The sequence below is a fragment of the Carica papaya genome, chromosome 7 (genome assembly GCF_054855325.1).
Source record: "Carica papaya isolate Zhongbai chromosome 7, ASM5485532v1, whole genome shotgun sequence".
NCBI lineage: Eukaryota > Viridiplantae > Streptophyta > Magnoliopsida > Brassicales > Caricaceae > Carica > Carica papaya.
In genome coordinates this window covers 7,421,731-7,446,036 of record NC_142315.1, presented here as the reverse complement: position 1 = coordinate 7,446,036, position 24,306 = coordinate 7,421,731, and the positions used below count along the sequence as shown (strand labels likewise).

At 35.3% G+C, this 24,306-nt stretch overlaps 4 protein-coding genes and 1 pseudogene across 4 annotated transcripts; 2 read left to right on the top strand and 3 right to left on the bottom strand.

The window, feature by feature from the left end:
- The first annotated feature begins 196 nt into the window (after positions 1–196).
- Positions 197–8,311, top strand: LOC110812434 (large ribosomal subunit protein eL31). The gene is given in 4 exon segments (XM_022039217.2): positions 197–353; positions 1,562–1,675; positions 7,821–8,061; positions 8,063–8,311. Coding segments are annotated over 3 exon segments (369 nt in total). The 5' UTR covers positions 197–353; positions 1,562–1,586; the 3' UTR covers positions 8,102–8,311.
- A 546-nt stretch (positions 8,312–8,857) lies between these two features.
- Positions 8,858–13,235, bottom strand: LOC110812422 (histone-lysine N-methyltransferase). The gene is made up of 7 exons (XM_088207090.1): positions 12,980–13,235; positions 12,792–12,853; positions 12,606–12,689; positions 12,031–12,085; positions 9,881–10,016; positions 9,337–9,387; positions 8,858–9,250 (listed from the first exon to the last, which is right to left on the bottom strand). The coding sequence occupies exons 1-7, from the start codon at positions 13,074–13,076 to the stop codon at positions 9,151–9,153; spliced, it is 585 nt and encodes a 194-aa protein (XP_088063216.1). The 5' UTR covers positions 13,077–13,235; the 3' UTR covers positions 8,858–9,150.
- Positions 13,236–13,804: 569 nt separating this feature from the next.
- LOC110812442 (asparagine--tRNA ligase, cytoplasmic 1-like) lies at positions 13,805–17,234 on the bottom strand. Its single transcript, XM_022039225.2, has 6 exons — positions 16,587–17,234; positions 15,474–16,064; positions 14,745–15,001; positions 14,537–14,666; positions 14,395–14,453; positions 13,805–14,259 (listed from the first exon to the last, which is right to left on the bottom strand). The coding sequence occupies exons 1-6, from the start codon at positions 17,082–17,084 to the stop codon at positions 14,076–14,078; spliced, it is 1,719 nt and encodes a 572-aa protein (XP_021894917.2). The 5' UTR covers positions 17,085–17,234; the 3' UTR covers positions 13,805–14,075.
- A 696-nt stretch (positions 17,235–17,930) lies between these two features.
- LOC110812400 (small ribosomal subunit protein eS30z/eS30y/eS30x-like) lies at positions 17,931–19,749 on the top strand. Its single transcript, XM_022039172.2, has 3 exons — positions 17,931–18,059; positions 18,170–18,307; positions 19,539–19,749. Exons 1-3 carry the CDS (start codon positions 18,056–18,058, stop codon positions 19,583–19,585), a joined length of 189 nt encoding a protein of 62 aa, XP_021894864.1. The 5' UTR covers positions 17,931–18,055; the 3' UTR covers positions 19,586–19,749.
- Positions 19,750–22,031: 2,282 nt separating this feature from the next.
- LOC110812421 (IAA-amino acid hydrolase ILR1-like 4 pseudogene) lies at positions 22,032–22,722 on the bottom strand (annotated as a pseudogene).
- Between the last annotated feature and the right edge of the window lie 1,584 nt (positions 22,723–24,306).

Here is a 24,306-nt window from a genome sequence, read left to right as displayed (position 1 = left end):
TTTATTTTATTTTTTGGTATTTTTGGGATTGTTACAACTGTATTATATAAAATTTTTAAAAAGACAATAGAAATTTTATAAAATATAATAATAGCTTTTTAAAATATTTTTTATGTAAATTTTCACTAACAATTTTAATACGTCCTTTCTGTAGCATTTATTATTTTAAGCCCAAAATGTAAATTCCATCGTGCAAAATCCAAGTCGTGCCAAAGGAAAAAAAAAAACCCCTATCAACTTTTTCTTTCTTGAACCTTAATTAGACCAACCATTTTACCCCTTCGCACCGCATCATAAAACCCTAGAGAACTTTCATCTTCTTCCCTCATCCTGCTACGGTGGTAGCTGCAAGGGTAAACTCCTCTGGATCTTTTCCTTGCTTTCATTTTCTTCGGTGTTTGTTTGATTCAGTGTTTTCAATAAAATAGTCATACTTCTTGCAATTTTTTTCTTTACATTCATGTCTTATGTGTTTCCTTATCATTTGCATGGATTTGAGAACGATTTCTTGATTTGGGAAAAATCTGCTTTCTTCTTCATTTTACTGATGTTTAATGGTTTTTTGTTCATCTTCTTTTTCATACGGTTGACGATCTCATTAATGTGGCTTTTTTTATCTTCTTTGTCTTTTCTCTGTCTGTCCCTTTGTTTACTCGGGTTTAACATGGATTTTTTTGAATCTTCTCTGTCTTCCCTTTCTCTGTCTGTCTGTATTTACTCAAATTATGTTATTCAGATCTATGTGTTCTGGTGTATAAAATATTGGTCTGTGATTTTTTTTGTCTTCTCAAACTTCCTTTGCTGTGTATTGACAATGGTTATCATGATTGATGTCTTACTACTGGTGCATGTTACTGTTTTTTTTTCCGAGCATGCAATCAATTACTTTTTTTTTTATCTTAAAGTATCAGCAAGTAGTATGATTTTAAGTAATGAAAGCTGGTGTAGATGTATTTTTTTTATTGCTTATTTTCATACTGGAATTCTTTTGGTGCTTCTTAATCTGACAGAAATGGAATTCATCTACTTTTTAGATTATATTGCATAAAATTTGATTGTAGTTTCTTCTTTCCTGTTTATTCCCTTATCATGTATGCCTTTTGCCTCCAAATCTTGTTCTCTTTGTATTTCTAAACTTGTGGTATTTTAAGTTAGATTGGATCTTACAGCAAGAAGATTTTGTTGGAAAAGACTTTATTCTCCTTGAATAGTAGGAATTCCATTTGTTTTGTGTTCTGACCTCATGAAATCCCCTTCCCCTTTTGGCAATTTATGATCTTTTTCTTGTTATAATTTGGCCATTGGTACAATTCAGTTTCTCTTGGATATCCATGGGCCCTAAAAGCAAATAGTCAGGACACTCTTCTGGAGGCCCAAATCAAAATTTTGATAACAGAGTGGGAGTATATATTCCTGTTTTTTTTTTCTTTATTCATTTCTTAGTAGACTAGTTTGTATCTTTAGTTTCTGACCCCATCTTGATTGAGTATTTGTGGTGACCTGTTGGAAGAGTGTGTTTGTTACGTCTAATTGTCACTGATATGGGGGTCGCTTTGTGCAGGTATAATTGAAGAGGCAGACTGATTATGAAAATGGTGGACAGGGCAAAAGGAAGAAAGGAAGAAGTGGTTACCCGGGAGTACACAATCAACCTCCACAAGAGACTGCATGGATGGTAACCCATATTTTCCTGCCTCTTTTGTTATTGCTTATACTTGCGTTCCATTTGTACAGCTTGTTTGTTCTTTCAATTGAATTTAGATCTGTTATCTTATCAACATATGGTCTTGATGCACACTTGTCTTTGTTTTTCCAGTTTATTTTCACTTTTGAGAAATTTAGTAGGTCAAAACTTGTGGTATATGTGTTTTTTCTTTAAATTTTTAATTTTGATGCAAGTTGTTTTAGTCTAAATGATTGTGGAAGTTTTTATAGTCTAGGTCGAACCTTAGATTAAGTGGTTAAAATTTTCTGAATGTTGTTGGACTTTGCTTGTTGAAGCTTACTCTGTCCAGGGATCAATATTTTGACCATTATATTAGTGATGACAATTGCGTGGTCCATCACTTAATAGATGGTAGTAGGTAATCCACTGAAAATTACATAATTTGCTGATGTAGAAAATAAAATAATTAGAAGAATAAATTAGGATTAAAAATGGTTATTTGCAATTGTTATATGCTGTAAATGGAGGGAATCACCAATAAATTTGTTCCAATAAGTTTCTCCTTGGAAACAGAATTTTATTAGGTTTTTTTCAGAATTTGTTAGGTTGTTAGGAGTAGTAGACTTGTATATATATGTGTAAATCATTCATCAAAAAGAGAAGAAGTAGAAGAATATTTTTCTCTCAATTTTCTTCATGGTATCAGAGCCATACTTGATCCAAGAAGAAATCAAACCCTACTGAGTCGTAATAAAAAATGGCCTCGGGTGAGCTTCCATCCTCTCCACCAGAAGTTTTCTATGGTTCTTATCATCACACAACAACAATCAGAGTTGTGAGTGAACTACCATCATCCTGTATCACAGGACATAAACTCGATGGCAGCAACTTCCTTCAATGGTTGTCGTTTGTCCGTCTCTTCATCCGCAGAAGGGGGCATTATGGGCACCTCACTGACGAGCTCATGCCTCCTCTAGTGTCCGATGCAAATGCACAAACCTGGGAGATCGAAGACAGTATGGTCATGTCCTGGTTCATTACCTCAATGACTCCTGAAATCGGAGATAATTTTTTTTTCTACGAAACTGCTCACGAAATCTAGAAGGCAGCACAAGAACTCTACTCTAGTAAGCAAAATACCTCTGCAATATTCGAAATCGAGTCAACTTTTCATGACCTTCGGCAAGGAGAACTCAATGTCATCCAGTATTACAGTATCGGTCAAAGTTGGCAGCAGATGGACGCCTTCGAGGAGCGTCACTGGAACTACCTCGAGGACACAAAAAACTTGAAAGCTTTTGTGGAAGAAAAACGGGTCTTCAAATTCCTACTAGGGCTAAACAAAAATATCGACGCGATTCAGGGACATGTTCTGAGCACCAAGCCTTTGCCGAGTCTTCGAGAAGTGTTTTCTGAGGTTCGACACAAGGAGAGTCGTCGGAAGATCATGATGAGAGAGAATGACCAACCTCACCCGACTGAAAATTCTTAAGCTCTCACAACCGGAGCGATTGACAGTCGAACGAAGAAGACAAGGCCCTGGTGCGACCACTGTCGGAAGCTAGGGCACACTCGGGAACGTTGCTTGAAGCTTCACGGCAAGCCAAGTGACTGGAAACCACCTTCGGGTAAGTGGAAAATGTCAAAAGCAGAGACCTCCAGCAAGCTTCGAGGAAATCACGTGATGGCTGAGGAAGTAATTTCTGATGAGATGGGAAAAGACCCATTTACCCCTGAACAATTGGAAGCCCTCCAACAAATCTTGTCCAAAAAATCTCACCTGGTCAGTGCCTCTGTGGCACACAAAGGTAATATTCATGGCTTATCTGTTCTTTCAGAAAAATGACAGGTGTGGGTGGTAGACTCTGGAGCATCTGATCATATGAGTGGCGATTTCTCAACGTTCCAAAATTACAAAAGATGTGAAGAAAATATTTCAATCAGAATTGTAGATAGTTCTCACTCAAAAGTGGCATGAATGAGCTTTGTAAATTTGTCTCCAAAGTTGACTCTTTGTTCAGTTCTCTATGTTCCAAATTTGGATTGTAATTTGTTGTTTGTTAGCAAGCTATGTGAAGATTGAAATGTGCTGTGAAATTTGTTTCTAATATGTATAATTTTCAGGATTTGGACTCGGGGAGGACAATTGCAATGCTAGGATGAGCTCGAGATTATATTTGCTTCAAGTCAACATTTCTAAAAGACAAGCTCATAATTCAGTATGTGAAAATTCTGTTCCTATTTTCAAAAATAATGACCATAATATTATATTGTGGCACTATAAAGTAGGACATCCAAACTTCATGTACTTGAAAAAGATGTTCCTACTACTATTTAAAGGAAAAGATCTAGTTTCATTACAGTGTGAAATTTGTCAATTTTCTAAACATACTCGAAGTTCATTCCATAGTCTACTATATAAACCGTCTAAACCATTTGCATTAATTCACAATGATGATTGGGGCCCTTTCAGGGTTTCCAATGTTTCCGGAACTAGGTGGTTTATATCTTTTATTGGTGACCACACAAGAATTACTTGGGTATTTTTCATGAAGGAAAAATCTGAAATGAGATCCCTATTTAAAAAATTTTATACAATGATTCGAACCCAATTTCATGCTACCATCTAAGTATTGAAATCCGACAATGCTTGTGAATATTTTGAAAATACTCTTGAAAAATACTTTACTGAACATGATGTTATTCATCAAACCTCATGTGTTCATACTCCACAACAAAACGACATAGCCGAAAGAAAAAACAGACATATTCTTGAGATTGCCAGATCTCTCATGTTCACCACATATGTACCAAAATATATTTGGGGAGAGGCAGTCCTTTCAGCTACCTATTTGATTAATCGGATGCCCTCTTGCATCCTAAAGTTTCAATCATTATACACTATCCTCTCAAAAATTTTTCTTGGTTCTCACATCTTAAACACCTTGCTACTTAAAGTTTTTATTTGTTTAGCATATGTTCACATTCATAAAAATCTTCAAGTATTTTTGTTGGGTACTCAGCAAATCAAAAAGGATATAAATGTCTAGTTCCGGAAACCCGCCGATTTTATAATACTATGGACGTCACCTTTTTTTAGAATCAACTGTTTTATCCTACCACTGATATTCAGGGAGAGACATTTACTCAGGAATATTAGTTGTGGGATGTGAGTGTACCACCTCTCTACCCACAAAATCCTTCACCAAACAAACTTTCCCTGGAGATTGAACCTGAAACTTCATAGAAGAAATCAGAACCAAAACCAGTTATAGAAAGCACATTACCTGCGACGAGTGAGCTACGTATATATAGAAGAAGAAACAAAGGAAAAACACCCGAATCATCCAAGCACTACCATGAATCCACCACTGATCCAGGTAACGTAATCTCTGTACCAACTCTTAATTCCGTTGATTCTGATATTCTTATTGCCTTGAGGTAGGGTACTCGAACATACACCAAACATCCTATACAGGACTATGTTTCATTGAACAAATTATCCTAGAAACATCATGCTTTTGTGTACAGGATAGACAACAGCTCACCTGAACCCAGAACAATACATAAGGCCTTGAAATTCCAGAATGGAAGTTAGGTGTCGTAGATGAGATCAATGCACTTGAAAAGAATGAGACATGGGAACTAACTGATCTTCCTCCAGAAAAGCGTCAAGTGAGATGCAAATGAGTTTTTACAACCAAGTATAATCCAGATGGGAGTGTGAACAGGCTTAAGGCCCGACTGGTAGCCAAAGGCTATACACAATCATATGGCGTAGATTATTAGAAGACGTTTGCACCAGTTGCCGAGCACAATACTATTCGGGTACTCCTCTCACTTGCATCTAACTTTGACTGGCCACTGTGTCAATTAGATGTAAAGAATGCATTTCTTAATAGTGATTTGGAAGAAGAGGTGTATATGAATATACCACAGGGGTTTAAATTAACTGACAACTCTCAGAAAGTGTATAAATTGAAGAAATCACTTTATGGCCTAAAACAATCTCCATGGGTATGGTTTGACAGATTCACACGAGCTGTAAAATATAAAAGATATGAATAATGTCAATCCGACCATACATTGTTCGTCAAACATTGCATATCAGGTAAGAAACCTATTTTGATTGTATATGTTGATGATATCATTCTTATAGGAGATCACCTTGAGGAGATTCAGAAACTTAAAGAATTTTTTGCCAAAGAATTTGAAATAAAAGATTTTGGAGTACTTAAGTACTTCCTTGGTATGGAAATGGCTAGATCAAAAAAGAGAATTTCAGTTTCTCAACGAAAGTACATTTTAGATCTCCTAAAAGAGACTAGGATGCTAGGAAGCAAGCCTGCTGACATCCCTATGGATTCAGTTATCAAACTTGGATCCAGAATCAATGATAAAATGGTTGACAAATGGAGATACCAGAGACTTGTTGGAAATTTATTTACTTGCCTCACACAAGACAAGACATCAGTTTTGCAGTAAGTATAGTAAGTCAGTTCATGCATCAGCTAACTGAAAATCACATGAGTGCTGTGTATTGAATTATGAGGTATCTCAAAAAAACTCCATGACAGGGTTTATTCTTTCAGAAGACAGATAGAAGGGGTGTTGAAATTTACACGGATGCAGATTGGACAGGTTCTACAAATGACAGCAGATCTACATTAAGATATTATACCTATGTTTGGGGTAACCTGGTTACCTGGAGAAGTAAGAAATAGTCTGTTGTGTCTCGCAGCAGTGCAGAATCTGAATTTAGAGCGCTTGCTTATGGTATTTGTGAAGGTGTATAGTTGAAGAGAATACTGGAAGAATTAAAAGTTCTCAACAATATGCCTATGAAAGTACGGTGTGACAATCAATCAACAATTAGTATGGCCAAAAATTCAGTACATCATGATAGAACTAAATATGTGGAGATTGATCGTCATTTCATTAGAGAAAAATTGGAAGATGGGACTATAACTCTGATGCATATTCCAACCAATCAATAGATCGCAGATATTTTAATTAAAACTCTTCCCAAGAGAACCTTTGATAACATAATATCCAATTTAGGTTTACTCAACATATACGTAAATTAAATTGAGGGAGAGTGTAGAAAATAAAATAATTAGAAGAATAAATTAGGATTAAAAATGATTATTTACAACTGTTATCTACTCTAAATAGAGGAAATCACCAACAAATTTTTTCCAACAAATTTCTCATTGGAAACAGAATTTGTTAGGTTTTCTCTAGAATTTGTTAGGTTGTTAGGAGTAGTAGACTTGTATCTATATGAGTAAATCATTCATCAAAAAGAGAAGAAGTAGAAGAATATTTTTCTCTCAATTTTCTTCAGGTACTGTATGTGTAAAGTGTAAATTGTTATTTGATGGTCATAAATGTTAGGTTATCATGGTCTTAATGAATAAATTCCTCATTCTTGCAGACTATAACAGAGGTCTATACTAAAATTCTATGGGTGTGCATTTTACAACAGGTTGTGTTGGTTTTTTGCTAGTGCAATTTTTTTGAACATTACCTGTTGATTTTGTTGGTGGATATGGAAGTGCCAAATACTTACAAGATATCTTCATCTTGGGATTAATTGCCTTAATCCATACAACATTTAAACTTTGAAGCATATCATTCTCTCTCTATTTTGTGCATCTTTTCTATCTGATGCTTTTAACAATTACGAGCAATCTTTTTGGATTGTTTATTTGGATATCAGAAGCACGCACCCGATTTTTTCTTGTCGGCGTTTTCCGCTAATTTGGCTGGTATTGATCCAGTAGTTGCTTGTATAGATAAATAAGGCAATTCTCATTCTTTATGTTTTACTAGTGTGTTGTGATAGTACCAGTGTTATGGATGCCTGTGATTTTTCTATGATAGTGTTGTTCTTGCTTGGAGCCCATTTCCTAGGTCTACTTTATATAGGTTCTTTAATTGTGTGCAACATGGTTTCTGTTCTTAAGCTTGATAAATTACATTGAATTGACTTTTTTACTAGAACATTGATTTTAAACATGATTCCCATTTGTTCTTAAATTTGTTAAGTTACAGAGATTCCACCATTCAACTATAATTTATTTGATTGTGCAATGTGAAGGATAAGGAAAGGTTTTACCTTCTTAATATTGTCTTGTAATTCTAAATGCAGTACGTTCAAGAAGAAGGCTCCTAAGGCCATCAAGGAGATAAAAAAGTTTGCACAAAAAGCTATGGGGACAAATGACGTCAGAGTGGATGTCAAGTTGAACAAACATATCTGGAGCAGAGGGATCCGAAGTGTGCCTAGGAGGATTCGGGTTCGGATTGCTCGAAGAAGAAATGATGATGAAGATTCCAAGGAAGAGCTTTACTCTCTTGTCACAGTTTCAGAGATTCCACCAGAAGGATTGAAAGGGTCTAGGGACCAAGGTCATTGAAGAAGATGAGTGATCTATAACTGTTAAACTGATCCTGTACTTCATAGCCAAGAAACAAGTTTGAATTAGAGTTTTGGTGAGAGTTCTATGGAAAACCTTTTACTTAATTTATCACATTTTGGCATTTTCGTTCTTGTTGTAGTGAACTGCTGTTTTTGGGACCTTTCCCCTGTCATGACTTATTTTGACAAGGATGAATGGCATTTTGTTTTCTGCTGCACAATGCTGGTTAGTGTTTTGTAATTTCACCCTTATGTTTCATGTCTCTCCTTGATTAGCCAGCAATATGTTTTTTGACGGCGGACCCCTGTCTCCAGTTTTGTTCGTAAGCCCAACTTTGATGTAATTGTTCTTGATGCAATTAGAAAATTGTATCTAACCATGCAAGATCATTGAAGCTCATATTTCAAGTTTTGATAATAACTGAAGGTTACAGCCTTAGAAATTGCTCTAGGAAATTGATAAGGAAAAAAATAAGAAGCAAAACAGAAGCTTGAGATTTCTTGGTCAGCAGCACGAGTAAGAAATTTACACATTTTCATATTCAAAAACTTGTTCATAAATTGAATTTGAGGGTATTCACCCAAATATAAATTGGTTTTTAAGGCGAACTTGTATTACATTTGTTTGATATTCTCATTCCTGCAAGACACTCTCCTTCGCATTAATTTTTTAAGACGTTTGTTGTGACACATTTTTGTCAAACTATTACTTAGACTTTAATACGAAAGGGATCCAATTCAGGATATCTACGATTCAGGAACATCAATTAGGCCAGTAACTACTGATTCAAATATCCAAAGAAATGCAATGAATGTTGCCAATCAAAACTATACACATTAAGCTGTTGAACAGACTGATAAAACAGCAACCAGAACAAAAAAAAGCCCATTTATAATCTTTATAAATCCGTGCTTCTACACTAAAAAGGAGATTCTATATATTCAAACCCACGTTGGTAGCTAGCCTCTAATCCTATTTCTAAAGAACCCGGGTAAGCAAACTCTGAACTGTGAAACGCTTCCTCTACTAATAGTATCTCCAGACAGCAGACTCCAAAAACTAGCTGGCTTTATAAGAATACATATAGCCTCGAAGTTTTCTTACTTCTTCAGATGATTCAACAAGTAAATGGTTTACATAGAGACACATCCCAGCTCCGCTGCAATTTCACAAATGAGCTAAAGATTGTAACTGGTTTTAACAGGAGTTTCAGCGACAAAGTAAAAAAATTTAAATAGAACATACCTAACAGGTCCAAACGGAAGCCAGATGACATCCCAGTGAAATTTTGGCATGCTAGCACATGGGAATCAATCATCATAAGACAAGCAGATTAGAACTTGCAGCAGGACGAACTATAAATTGTACAGGCACAAGCAGAAGACAAGCAAGATAAACTGTACAAACTAACTGACGCAAGAGAATCTAAGGCATGGTGCAAGATATTGGAATATTGACTTGCTAATTGAATGACATCATGTTACAATAGGATTTACAGAGTAATTAGCACTAATTACGACACTGAGTGGTAAATAAGAATACATTTGCCAGTATGAGTGAATTTAATTGTTTAATTAGTTACTAATGATTACAGAGGGAAAATAGCGCCCTAGATTCGGACATACGAAAACCCAAATCTTTGTTAATATTGGTGAAAGAGATACCATATAAGACTATACCAACCTATTTTTGTCTGATCAAAATTTTATTAACAATATTAATGCACGTACAAAGTTGTAAAACCAAACAAAAAAACATTGAAAGATTGAACTTCGATATGTTGACGTACCTCAGCATATAATACAACCAAAAAACTGTCAGAGCAAGGCCAACTGAGCATGAGTACCAAATCCATCGTGCATGATCATTTGAATTATTAAGTAGACCAGTGATAGCCAAGGAGCACGCCAGAACAGCAACCCAATCTGCTAATGAAACAAGCATTAAACTTTTTTACTTCTTCTTTTCTTTTGTTAGGTTGGGGGAGAAGAGAGAAGACAACAGCAAAAACAAACAAAACAGAAACATCTTAGAGGTGATTTTCAAATGCAAGCAGATAGGTGTAAGAATAATAATATTATTCCAGAGACTAGCACTATATGCATAATTTAGCAGTACCAGGACAAATCATGACTTTCTATCTGCAGTTACATAGCAAGGCATTTTTAATCAATAAATCAATCGACCAACAGTTTTTCAATTTTTGAATGATTAGAGTCAAACTCTGTGAAAGAGAGATAGACATACCATATTATTTGCAAAAGAAAATTTCTTCTACTGTCAAGAGAACGATCTTCTTGTTTTAACTAACATACGGTCAAGTTATTTCAGTTGACCATAACATAGAGAATAACTAGTGAACCGCTCTAGATCTGTTAATTTCAAGACAATGATTGTATTTTCAGGTTTAGTCAATGAAAAATATAATAGCCATACAGAATTTCAAGAATATTTATATAATAACATAGAAAAAAACCGTGTTTGACATGCAAGATTATTTGTTTTCAAAATTTATGGAGCATTTTGTGCTGTCATTCAGGCACGAGTAGCAATTTGCCTCTTGGTTATAGCCCATGTATGTGCATTAATATGGGGTCAACGTTTTTGTGAATGGCACTAAATTCAGTGTAGGCAATGCATACAGAGTCCAGTTCTGGTTTTGATCACTGCAGCATGGGTAAACTTTCAAGAGAAATCTGCCCCAAATTTTCTTCATTGTATGGCATAAAGAAGCAAGGATCAGGAATTGTTCAGAGGGGTGCAGTGACGTTCTTCTTGGAATGTCCTCACCCAGAACCTCAATGATTGGGACTTGAAGATTGGATTAGTCTTAGGCGCTGCTTGAGTGAGCCAATAGGCAGCCTCTGGTAAAGGACATGCCTGAATGGAAATTTGACAAGAAGGATAAGTTTTTTGTGAAAACCTAAAATATACACAATTTGTAAGACCAGACTATGGATTGTTCTTGTATTGCTTTTCTTATGTAGGTGGTTATGTGGGTGAGGATCCTCAATTTAGACAACCTGGTTAGGAGAGGCTGTATTGCAGTTAATTGCTGGTTTTTATACTTGAAATGTGTGGAAGTCCCCGAGTCATCTTCTCTTCTTATTATGGAAAAGAAGACTAGAATTCTGCTCTCAATCTTCTTAACCTGTTGTGAGCAATCTGGGAGGATGTTAAGAGAGAAATTTGGCTTGGAACGTTATTAATGCGACAAAGTCCAAAACGAAGATCATCTCACTCATTCCATTGATCATTTGCTGGGTTATCTAGAAGGAGAGAACATTAGTTTAGGATCTTTGATATTGTGCTCAAGAGGAAGTCCATCTTGATGGTGTTGATTTTATGATTTATTGAAATTCCTTATCCTTGAGACTGTCGTAAATATCTATTTCATTTTGTACTTGGTTGCACCCCCTTGCTACATCTTCTTTAAATATGGTTTTACTTTCCCTCTAAAAAAGTTCACAAATGGCTATTACTTGTGCACATGCACATATATTCTACTTGAGCACTCAAATTATTTTGCTGTTTCTGAAGCGACTGACATGAGTATTAATTTGAAAGGTTGTCATATATCAAAATCAACCATCTAGTAAAAAGCTAATCAAGACCAAGACAACAGAAGCAACCAATAATTCATTATTCAAAGTAACAGACAAAACTATATTCATTTGTTTAATTAATTCATTAAATTGATAGAACTAAATAATACACATAAAGATTTTCTGTCCCAGCATGGATCAGAGAAAGGTAATCATCCTCATGGAAGGGGGAGGGAAAGCTACATGGTGGGACAAAAAAACTTAAGAATGTACACTTACAGCAAGTAAACTGTGGTCTCAGTTATTAGCAAAGCTACAATAATCACAACATAAATATTAAACGTAAATCAGCTAATAGAGACTGCATATAAACCAGGACAAGTGTAAAGCAGACCTGCACATATGATCATCCATGAGCTGATCTCATCCATGAAGTAGGCATGAAACCGCTGTTAATCAGAAGAGAAAACCAGATATATTTCCTTAGAAAAGAAGGGCGATAAGTGCTAAAAAGAATTAGTAAAGCACCTTACATAGAATGTAAAGTATCTATAGAGTAGAAGCAGCACCAGAAACAATTAGTCATAGATTCAACTCAATATACATGAAAACAGCTCTTAGTCTGAGCCTCATCTGTGCTCGTAATCCCTCTGACTGTGGAAATCAGGAGAATTACACAAAACAGAACAGCATTTGCTCGTGTTCAGTTTGTAATTAAGTCTGCCAACTGCTTTAATGGCTACCAATCTTAAGATGCAATAAAACCCCAGAATGGAGTCAGATCAGATTTTTTTCTATCACTAATCCCTGTACTCCTATAGCACAGACACAATAACAACTCGAAAGAAACTTAATGAACATCGTCAGCGGAAAAAACCTACCATGCCGTGCTCAAAATCTATTGACAAATGGTTGTTGCATTCAACCAAGAAAGCAACAGTAGATAAATTAGCAACGCGAGATTCGTACCAGTTCCCATGGAGATGAAAATTGCTGAAAGATGGAGTAAACAAGAAATGCTGCGTAACAAAAGACAAGTGCTGCGAAAACGGTCTGCATGGAATCGATATTTATTTTATTTAAATAAAAAACAAAAAAGAAAAAGATATTATATATGGAAAATTACACACAAAAAAAAGAAAAAAACATATATACCCTCCATTGACGACTTTGCTGAGCTTGGGTCCTTTCCAGTGATCGAACAAACTCCTCTTGCTCTAAGAAAATAAATTGATGCGAAAATGGTGAGAAATGAGGTTTAGATCTGAATAAAAATAGGAGACATCAAGAAAAAAAGAATTAAAATTGATTAGCGGGCTTAAATTCGTCAAGAGAGAAGGGACCTTGACTGTCGATGGGACGAGAATCGTCATCATCTCGAGTTGGAAGAGAGAACTTGTCATCATGAGAATTCCGCCATTTTCTCGTCAGTTTCTTCATCGTGTTCAATCTCTGTCCTTGTGGATTCCTACTTTCTAAGTTAAAACACAACGGGAGAGAGGAGAGAAAGAGAAACGAGAGAACTCAGGTCCGCTCCCGTCAATTGAAACGAGTACGCGATAGCTCCAGCGACAGAAATGTCTTCGAAAACGAGAATCGGGACGTTGAAACGTCATCGTTTAGAACTATAATTAAGATTTCTATTCTGTTATTCTTGTTTTTCAGATTAATTTTTTTATACTCTTTTTCTTTTCGGATAAATTACTTATAATCAACATTTAATTATTACACACTGCGAACGAGTTTGAAATTACATATAATACTTAAATTAGTATACATCTTATGCCTCAGCAGTTAAATTACTATAACAACCTTACTCATTTATTTAAATATATCAAAATATAAAGAAATTATAAAAATAATAATAATAATTTACTAAGCAATATTAATTTAATAATAAATAATTTCTTTATTTAAAAACTTCAAAAATAATGAATTTAATTTTTTTCATTTAAAATAATTTTGTTAATAACAATTGCTAATTCATTTAATAACGTTTATATATTGTTCTGATTTAATAAATTATCAAGATTAGTATGATGGTTAACATCAAAATGGTAATTTTCAATAGAAGAATTTCTATAATTTGCCCTCTAATTTTTGTACAAAACTTGGAAACATCTGAATATATATAAATCAAACAAAACAAGACAATGAAAGAAAGAGGCTAGAAGGTAAAGGACCGGATCAGATTCATACAGAACAGCCAAGTCTGATCCAATGTTCTGCAATCAATCTTAGATCGATGAACAGTTGAATTTGAACTACTTCCAACACAACCAATATTCTACCAAATATAATTTCTTCATCCTTTCTAGCTTGGGTGATACTAGATAAACAGGAAATAAATATATCTCAAGAAAAACAGGGTATTGGCATGTGTAATAACAATTTAACTACCAAGAGATTCAACCTATAGATACGTCTAGGCAAAAGAAATCAAAGATCTGCTCTCCCTGGATATCTTGGGAATGGAATAACATCTCTGATGTTGTCAATGCCTGTGGCAAAAAGAATCATTCGCTCAAAACCAAGACCAAACCCGCTGTGTTTCACTGTTCCATATCGGCGCAGGTCAAGATACCACTCATAAGGCTCTAGAGGCAGTCCCATCTCCAAAATCCTGCAATGCATGCCCGTCAAATATGTTCTTATTACCACCAAATTTACAAATTGAATATCAAATAGCTTTTATTATTATGTGTGTAAATAATTACAAACACAATTCAACATGCATGCCTGATGCACTTTCTTATACCTTTCTCGAAGAACCTCGTATTGTTCTTCCCTTTGGCTGCCACCAATCAGTTCTCCCACCTGAAGTGTAACCAATTTTGTTTAGACTTACAAATAAGGCTATTGTATACAGCATTTAGAACGCAAAAAATATAATGACTTACCTTTGGTACAAGGATATCCATAGCAGCAACCGTCTTTTTATCATCATTGACCTTCATGTAGAAAGCTTTGATATCTTTTGGGTAGTTATAAACAATAACAGGCTTCTGAAATTTAACCTCTGTCAAATATCTGCATGAGAAAGCAAACCAAAGAATTCAGTAACCTCATTTCAAGCTTATGAACATATTATAACACGAGTTCATATACCTTTCATGCTCAGATGCTAAATCAATCCCCCATTCAACTTTGTTCTCAAACTTCTTACCACCTTTCACAGCATCCAGTAGCAGTTCCACTGCTTCCGTGTATGTTATACGTACAAATGGAGTTGAAGCAACCAGGTTTAAACGGTCAATGCAACCCTTGTCATAATTTTTGGCCATAAATTGCATATCATCAAGGCACTTATCAAGCAACCATTGACACATGTATTTCACATATGCCTCTGCACAGTTCATGTCATCCTACAGAATATATTCAAAATTTTTTTGTAAACATGTTAAAAAGTAGGAGTGGAGATACAATCTAACAGATGGCAATATTCACTAAATATATGTAGAAACTATGGCACAATCTGAGAGATGAGAATATTGGCTAACGGAGAAACACAGAGTGTTGCGTGCATAAATGGTCTGATTAATGGAAAATTATTCATGGATGCTCCATCCCAACTACCACACTCAATTTTATCAAAATCCAAACAGGGCACCAAATTCATTTGCAACTTCTAGATGTCAACAGAACTGAAATTCTCAGACTTCAATGACTTAAACAATGCCCAATGGGATATTCAATGTGGATGATGAGGATTCAGGATCAGTTAACAGTACATACAAACACATTAAATGCTGATATGAACACAACATGGAGACAAACTTCACTTTTGAATCGTAAAAATTTCATTCTGCATTGTCAAAAACACAAAAATAAACAAACCTGGATGTCAGCAAATGCTAGTTCAGGCTCCACCATCCAAAATTCTGCCAAATGCCTTGAAGTGTGAGAGTGTTCAGCACGGAAAGTAGGGCCAAAAGTATAGACACTGCTAAGAGCACAGGCATATGTTTCCACTTGTAGTTGCCCAGAAACTGTCAGGAATGCTTGACGGGCAAAGAAATCTTGTGAGTAATCAATCTTCCCATCTTTCTTAGGAATACCAGGCTTAAGCTTAGACCTCTCCTCAAGCTTTGAGAAATTCTCCTTTGCTTTTGTGAGTTCAGCAACAGAAGCAGTGATATCTGCCTTGCTTGCTTTATTAACTTTCAGCTGGGCAACAGCTTCTCCTTTTTCCTTGACAAGGAGCTTAGCAGCTTCAATGTCTGCTTCTGATGGAGGAGGATTCTTAATTAGATCCTTCTCCAGCTTTTCAGCATCATTAATCAAGGTCGTGACTTGGAACATTTCACCAGCACCCTCACAATCACTAGTGGTGATAATTGGAGTGTGCACATAAAGAAACCCATGCTCTTGAAAGAAACTATGAGTGGCAAAAGCAAGTGCATTTCGAATCCGAGCAACTGCAGAAATCTGATACCATACACAGCAATCAAACATTCTTCTAAAACTAACATACTGCTAAGATTGTATCACATACGTAAAGATAAACGAGAAAAACTGGTACTTTCAATCTAGCAAAAGATGAAAACTTTTTCTGCTTGAAGCTGAGATAGATGGGTCAGACAAAATTTTGGTCAAAGTCACATATTTTCTCCTTCGACTTCAGAAAGAAACACAAAAAGATCGTCAGAGTTTGCCAGATAAAGTTCCTTCCCGACTAATATTAAGAAAGAAAGCATTTCCCATTTAACCCATCCATATAGCATAGACGCATACTCAGTTGATCATAAATGGCATAGTATCAAGAGGAAGGACGTAACCTGCCCCAAATTGTATTTTCTATCATCAATAAAACCAACCAAGCAACACAAAATAAATTACAGACTTTACAACCTGTTATTCGCGTTTCCAAAATGCCAAATCTCAATTAACACGAGCAGTCCCCACTAATTCCAAAAGTTTAAAACTTAAACCCAAAAATGAAAACCTTACCGTGTTAGTTCTGGAACGAAGGTGAAGCACGTCTCTTAAGAACTCAAGAGTGAGCTTGGTTTTGGGAATTGGGTACTTAGCCGGATCAACCGTTCCCACGTGAAGCACCTTCTCAACCCGAAGCTCGATCTTCTGTTTGGTTCCTTCTGGAGGGACCTTGAGCAGGCCCTCAACAGATACGCAAGTACCGGTGGAAACGAGCGGGCTCAGATCCGATACAGAAGCATCCACGATAACCTGTAGGTTCGCCGGACAGGAACCATCGTTAACCTCGAGGAACGCAAATGTGCCTCTCCCTTGCTCTCTCCCGGTCTTGACCCAGCCACCAATACGCACGTGCCGGCCGGCGAGGCTGGCGCCGCCATCTTTCCGAGTCACGATGTCTCGGATGAGAACTCTGTCAGAGAATTGAGCTTTTTTTATGGAGGAACACGGTCCATCGTCTGTTAAGGATGCAGACGCAAGCTGGTCAAGTAAGGGCGGCGGGTGGTCTGTCATGGGATCGGCTATGGTGGTGGGTGATTTCTGATAAACCCTAAAGAAGTTTAAAGAGTAAAGGAGGATGGATTCAGTGGTGCAGGGAGTATGGAATAAGCGATTTGATGGAAGTTGCAGGCGTTATTTCTAGGCGGAATTTTGGACAGAATCTCTTTGATCTGGAAAGGGACGGGAATCAACAATGAAGACATGTTTTAATTTTTTCTATTAAAAAATGTATTTTAAATTTTATGCAAATAAAATTAATTTATATAAATTATATTCCTTCACCAAATATAATTTTTCATTATTTGGGTTCCATTCAATCGTTAATCACTAGTAATTTGCCCAGTACTGGGGGAAAAAGCCACCAATGAAATTAACAGTCTAATTTAATTTGTTAATTACGATTTAAGAGGAAAGTTTAGTGAATATAATCAAAATCAAATAAGCATTAATGACTTCATATTTGATTGTTTTTAGCTTTTGCTTAACAACCCTTTATTTTATTTTTAAAATATTTATGAAAAATCTCTATTTATCGAGGTAGTAAAGTAGTTAATACATATCAATTATATGTATACATAACAAGAAATCAATTCTACCAAAATTTATTAAGAACTATATTTATAGTATTATTATAATGATTTTTGTTATTTTTAAAACAGAATAGGAAAATAAATTTAAATTTAATTCCTCAACTTAAGAGTAAAAGTAAATGTTCTTAAAATGCTTAGTTATATCAACTTACCTCCTTGTCAAATGCCACCATTGCGAGCTTTACTGGGCTTTGAGGCCTAAAGCTTAGCCCACTGACTCACTTTTGGGCTTCACGGCCCGAATTAGTTCAGGCCGAAAGTGGTTTCTCATCTTTATTTCACTATAAATAACCTGAAAAACCCTAACCCTAAAAATCTTCCACCTTCCCCGCTGTCAAGAAGAAGAAAACTTAAGAAAGCTTCTTCTGTTGATCTCCTTCTTGACGATACATCATGGGTAAAGCCTTCGCATCTTTCTCTGTTGGGTAGTTCGAGCTTTTTTTGTGTTATCTGCGTCTCTTGAGGGTCACTAAGCTGATTTATTTGATTTTGAGTATGGATTTACAGGTAAAGTTCACGGATCTCTAGCTCGTGCTGGTAAGGTGAGAGGCCAAACCCCTAAGGTGGCAAAGCAGGACAAGAAGAAGAAGCCTCGCGGTCGAGCCTACAAAAGGATGCAATACAACCGCCGGTTCGTCACAGCAGGTAATCTACTCTCGCATCTCTCCGTTTTGTACTTCCTTTTTAAATTGTGGTTTTTGAGCATAGGCTTGAATTCGGTGCCTCTTAAGTGTGGCGGAAGTTTTTATTAATTTGTTATTGTTGTTGCTGTGCATTACGTGATTTTTGGCCTCTGTAAACTTTCCTATAGCAAGTTCATAATTATGTCTTTAACTGTCATATTTTATGGAAATTATAGTTTGGTATCTTGGAATGCATGTATTGCGAAATATGAATTTGTTGTAGAGTATATGGCTGGTTGTGAATCTGTGGTTTCCTCAAACTGTAACCTTGTCCCAAATGGATTGAATCTGGAAAATCCATGAAGTAGACAATTATATGATTGTTTCCTGAGTGACCTTAGTTGGGTGAATATTGCATGGGACACTGATTATTGAAGCTTTTGTATTTGTTTGAACCAAAACCAATCTACTTGGAACAGGTATCTAAGACTGGAAGAACCCTCTGATTAGTTTTCTAAACAGATGTGGGTGCATACTCTAGATTGTTTTGGTAAATAAAAAAGGTGGGGAGGTTACCAGTTTGGTGACTCTCCGTAAGCTTCAGGTGTTATGCCGTTTTGTAATGTTTAGTTTGAATCGTAGCCACTTTTCTAAGAGTCAGCCCTTCACCACAGAACTAAACCAAAGTGTTAGTGATCCATCAATGACACTGTTGGAGGTAGAACTAGTCAATGACACTGGTTCGCAGATATTATGGAGGTAGAACTAGGCTGATGGGAAATAGTAGGTTAAGGTCATGAGTTTCCCTACCAAACATGGGGCGAGATTAGCATACATTACTATATGACATGTGACAAAATGCAGCCTCTTGGGTCATGGGAAAAGAAAGAAATTGGAGAGTTTTTGAGGGGATGGAAGAGTGTATAAATAAGATTCGAGAGAGATGGTTCCAGACCTTTGATTCTTTTTGGTTATGGGTCAACCATTTTATTCTGTAGAGAATGTATGAGAACTAATTGATATCCTTATTGATTTGTAAATAATTTTATACATAGGTTTCCACCCTCTTCGTGCCTATCCTTAATTATAATACGTCTTACACTTGTTATTTCAAAAATAAGAGACATGTAACAAAATGCAATTTTTCTGAACGTGAAAAATAGGTAGTTTGAGTATATGGTTATGCTTGTCAATTGTCGAAGCTGGTTGGGTGGTTTTGTATGGTGTTTAACCATCCGATTTGATTTTTGCAGTTGTTGGTTTTGGAAAGAAGAGAGGACCCAACTCATCTGAGAAGTAAGGATGGAATGAAGGCATGGCTTACTGGGTGTTTTGATTACTGTGCTATTGTTATTATTTTTCATTTTATATGGAATTTTAATTACTACTTAGTGGTGAAGTACATTGACCAGGTTTCTTAATCTAGATAACATGTGATTTTCAATTCAATTTGCCTTTTGTTCAGTAGCTTTTGTGCTCTTTAGCTTCAGCATTGTCACAAATCACTTATGGTTGTTGCCTTTTCTTTTCGTTCATATCTAATATATTTATGACTGGGCATAGCGATTTAATGGTAATTCTGGTGGAGATTTGAGTTTTTTTTTTAATGGCCCAAGGAATTTCATAACGTTTCAACCCCTACTCTCTTCGGATGAAGAAACGTGTTCCATATATTATGCATAATATGTATATTGCTTATTAACTAGCCTTTTATAACAGATGGATTTATTTTATAAAAAAAAATACATGTAGACTAATTAGATTTCTTATTTTGTATGGAGTATGTTGAATTTATAATATTTTAAAATGATTTATAGCATTTGAAAAAGATATGTGATTTCATAATTTAATTTCAATTAAAAAAGGTGGTGAATGTGTCGTGCAGGTACATAAATATTCTTTTTAACTAAAAGAATTTAAACATGCAAAAAGAAACAGTTTTATTTCATTAAAAAATAAGTACCTTTTAACACTGAAGAAGACGATAAAAAGCTCATACAATATGGTATTTAACAAGCTTGTTCTACAAAATATGTGATATTATGTTTACTTAAATTATGTCATAAAATTATTATAAAAATAAGCGACAATGAAATTAAATTTATAATAATCTTTTGTGTTTTCAATAATATTTATTATATTTATTCAACTTCAAAATAAATATGATGTATACAATTTTTATTATCTTTTAAAATATATTTTTTAATTTTCTTAAAAATAAAAAATAATGTGTGAACCATACTGGTACAATTTAGCAGCAGTCCAATCAAACACGAACTGAGGAATACAGATCCAACACATGAACCAAACAAGAGAGAAAGTGGGAAGCTAAGCTGGTTCCTCTAGGAGAATACCACACTAAATAATCAATTAATCGCAGAATTACACCCGATCGGAAAAGATATATATATTTTTTTTAAAAATCAAATATTATCACCAAAAATCTCATATCCATATCTATATTGAAAGACTGTGAAATTGAAATCAGGCGTAAGCTACACCTCCACTGGAAGTCTCGATTTGTTGTTGCAGTAGATAATGGCCGCTTTTAGATTCTCGTCGCGTTCTTCAGCGTTCATGGAGCTGTAAGACTGTCGACGATTCGGCGACGATCTCACTGCGTGAACGCTGCTAGTCTTCGACACTGAACCACTCTCCTTTGCTCTCTGTTTTTGCTTGGCATCGTCCATTGACGACTTGAAACATGTCTTCAGCCATCTCCATCTCCAAATTTCAGATCCTGCCATGTGCTCTGCAGACGATAATGGAGATTGTAAAGGGGGATTAGGGATTTGAAGCGAAGGAATCCAATTGGCAAATATCCATATGTCATGGAATAGCATTCAATGCTCCATTAAATACTGCGCGCCTCTGTCTCGGTGGATGGTAAAAAAACAGGACTTTTCAATTTAATTTTTTACTTGATTCGGGTTTACCAGTCTGTAACTTGTGAAATTTGAATTTCCCAAGAAGACAGAGGAAATTCTATCGGAGGAAGAGAATCCGCTCCCCACTTAGATTTGGTGATGCTATAATCCCTATTCCTTCATTCACGCTAGCCATTTCAGAGCTCAATTCGGAATATAAAAAGGTTCTTGGGAGAATGAGAAGGCAAAGAATAATCCAATTCCAGTTATTTTTACGTCGATTTTTTTTTCTTAAATTTTCATCATATAGGCATCAAAAAAGTAATAACTTGTAAATCTCAACTCTTATGGAAAAAAATGAAGATTATTGTCACTCTCCATAGCTTAATTATGGTTAGTAGTATCTTTGCTATACTAATAATCTTTTTTTTTGCTGCAGAAATTAATTAATTTAAATATATTCCAAAATATATGAAATATATATAGAAATTATGCCGTAGATGAGGTACCACAGTAGAAATTTTTCCTATTTTTTCCCATATGGTTTGACCTTAGAATAAGAAATCAATTCTATTATAAACATGTAAACTACATGTATATATATATTAGTACGCATTTATTATCTTCAATGCTTAAATATATAATAATTATCTACCTGTTGTCAAACTAATTCAAAGTTAACCAAAAACAAAATTTTATTCAAATTATGCCAACCCAAAATTTTACACAAGCAAAATTATTTTTTTACTTTATCTAACAACTAACATCCACCACAAGAATTATACATAAAATTTCTAGAGAAAGAAGGATTAATATGCGGGAAGGAAAATTTTCTCGATAGCAGTTCAGAATTGCTCGAAATAAAGAAGTTCCAGCACCTCACAATTCATCATGATAACTTTCCTTCTGCGAAGTAAGTTGGGTTGGATTTTTTAGGAGATACCTGATGGCCAATGATGCGTGTAGCGCAGCACCATAAGGAAGAACATGTTCATTAACTAAATAGAATGGTGAATGACCAGAATGGAATTGTCCTTTCTCGTCGTCCTTCATTCCCAGAAAGAAGAAGTATCCTGGTATCTTTTCTGTATAAAATGAGAAGTCTTCTGCTCCCATCTGCGGTTGCAATTCTTTAATATTTTGGGTTCCGAGCATGTCTCGCGCAACATTTTGGAAGAGCTTGTGCAAATCTTTATCATTCACCGTCACTGGAAAGAAGGGGCTATTGGTGGTGTCAAATATTACTGTTGCATTACATCTCTGTACACTTGCTTGTTTTGTGATTACCTATCACTTGCATTTTAAGCTAACTGAGAATTCTTGGAAAGGAAAAAATAAAAGTAAAGGAGATGGGGCAATGAAACAAGGAATATCAAACACTTTCAAATATTCAATTTTAATGTGTCGTGATTGCCAATTATATTGGAGATCTCACTAACCTCTTCAATTCTCTGTTTAAGCTGAAGAAAGCTTTCTTTTGAAAACGCTCTAAATGTGCCCCTGATTGTAATGGAATCTGGAATAACATTGAATGCTCCACCTCCTTGGAATTTTGCGCATGGCTACTCATTTAACTGGAAATATTGATTGGTGGTGCAATATAAACTTCCAAAGAAATATGCTGCAAGAGAAGCCAGAGAGGGCTGATTTCTATGAAGGCATTATGTGGGAGTAAGATTCATTTGTTCCAAATTTGACAAGAAAGATTGATTAATTTAAAACTTTAGCTGGGGATGAAACTTAACAAATGAAGTAATATTCTCTTTCAAAGATCCCACAAAAATTTATTGCTAAAGAATTTTATATCAAATCATCGGAGATCATTTATGGAATTATGTTGTCACTTACATGTTCAGGTTGTGCTATAGAATATTAGCTGTAACCATGACAAAACAAAAAATGAAAGAATGAAGCAAGTTTTGCAAAATACAGCAGCCAGATATTACATCAGGAGCTCTAGGGATTAGGTACTTGATGGCAGATTTCAGAGCTTATAAGATGGATTCCAATAAAGACGTTTCTTAGTGGATTTCAATTGGAAAGTAAAGAATTTAATAGAGGAAATAATGTTTCTGCTTGTCATTTCCATTCATCAAAGGTGTATATATACAACTTAAATTCTAACAAACTCTTAACAGAATTATGGGGAGGAAGAAATAATAAAATTTGGTTATTCTTCACTAAATTTGTGACTGCCTCAGTTTATAATAGAAAACAGAAATTGTATAGCTAACAAAACTAATTTATTCTTTTATTTTTCTACATTCCCCCTCAATCTAGTTTACATATATGTTCATTAAACCTAAATTAGATATTATGTCATCAAAGTTTCTTTTAGGTATAGCTTTTGTTAAAATATCTGCAATCTGTTAATTCGTTGGAATGTACATCAGAGCAATAGTTCCATCTTCCAATTTTTCTTTAATAAAGTGGCGGTTGATCTCCACATGTTTAGTACTTTCATGGTGTACTGGGTTTTTGGCCATACTGATAGTTGATTGATTGTTGCACCATATTTTCATAAGTATATTGTTAAGGGCTTTTAATTCTTCAAGTATCATCTTCAACCATAGACCTTCACAAATACTATGAGCAAGCGCCCTAAATTCAGATTATGCACTGCTGCGAGACAACCGATTGTTTCTTGCTTCTCCAGGTAACCAGGTTACCCCAAACATATGTACAATATCCTAATGTAGATCTTTTGTCATCTGTAGAACCTGCCCAATCTGCATCAGTGTAAATTTTAACACCTCTTCTTTTTGTCTTCCGAAAGAACAATCCTTATTTTGGAATCATCTTGAGATATCTTAAAATTCGATACACAGTTATCATGTGATCTTCAGTTGGCTTATTCATGAACTTACTTACTGTACTCACTGCAAAATTGATGCTTGGTCTTATATGTGCTAAGTAGATAAGTTTTCCAACAAGTTTCTGGTATCTTCCTTTGTCAACTATTTTCTCACTGATTCTGAATCCAAGTTTGATAATTGAATCCATCAGAATGTTAACGGGCTTGCTTCCTAACATTCCAGTCTCCTTTAGGAGATCCAGAACGTACTTTCGTTGAGATACTAAAATCTCCTTTTTAGATCTAACCACTTCCATACCAAAGAAGTACTTCAGTACCTCAAGATCTTTTATTTCAAAT

What these genes read in the sequence shown, in the direction of transcription:
- LOC110812400 (XM_022039172.2), top strand. An exon ending in CCGCCGGTTCGTCACAGCAG is followed by an intron (nt 18,308 to 19,538) that starts GTAATCTACTCT and finishes TGATTTTTGCAG; the next exon opens with TTGTTGGTTTTGGAAAGAAG.
- LOC110812442 (XM_022039225.2), bottom strand. Translation starts at nt 17,084, where the DNA reads ATGACAGACCACCCGCCGCCCTTACTTGACCAGCTTGCGTCTGCATCC. An exon ending in TTCGTTCCAGAACTAACACG is followed by an intron (nt 16,065 to 16,586) that starts GTAAGGTTTTCA and finishes GTATGGTATCAG; the next exon opens with ATTTCTGCAGTTGCTCGGAT. An exon ending in TGGATATCCTTGTACCAAAG is followed by an intron (nt 14,454 to 14,536) that starts GTAAGTCATTAT and finishes GTTACACTTCAG; the next exon opens with GTGGGAGAACTGATTGGTGG.
- LOC110812422 (XM_088207090.1), bottom strand. Translation starts at nt 13,076, where the DNA reads ATGAAGAAACTGACGAGAAAATGGCGGAATTCTCATGATGACAAGTTC. An exon ending in TCGTCCCATCGACAGTCAAG is followed by an intron (nt 12,854 to 12,979) that starts GTCCCTTCTCTC and finishes TTATTTTCTTAG; the next exon opens with AGCAAGAGGAGTTTGTTCGA. An exon ending in AGCAAAGTCGTCAATGGAGG is followed by an intron (nt 12,690 to 12,791) that starts GTATATATGTTT and finishes GATTCCATGCAG; the next exon opens with ACCGTTTTCGCAGCACTTGT.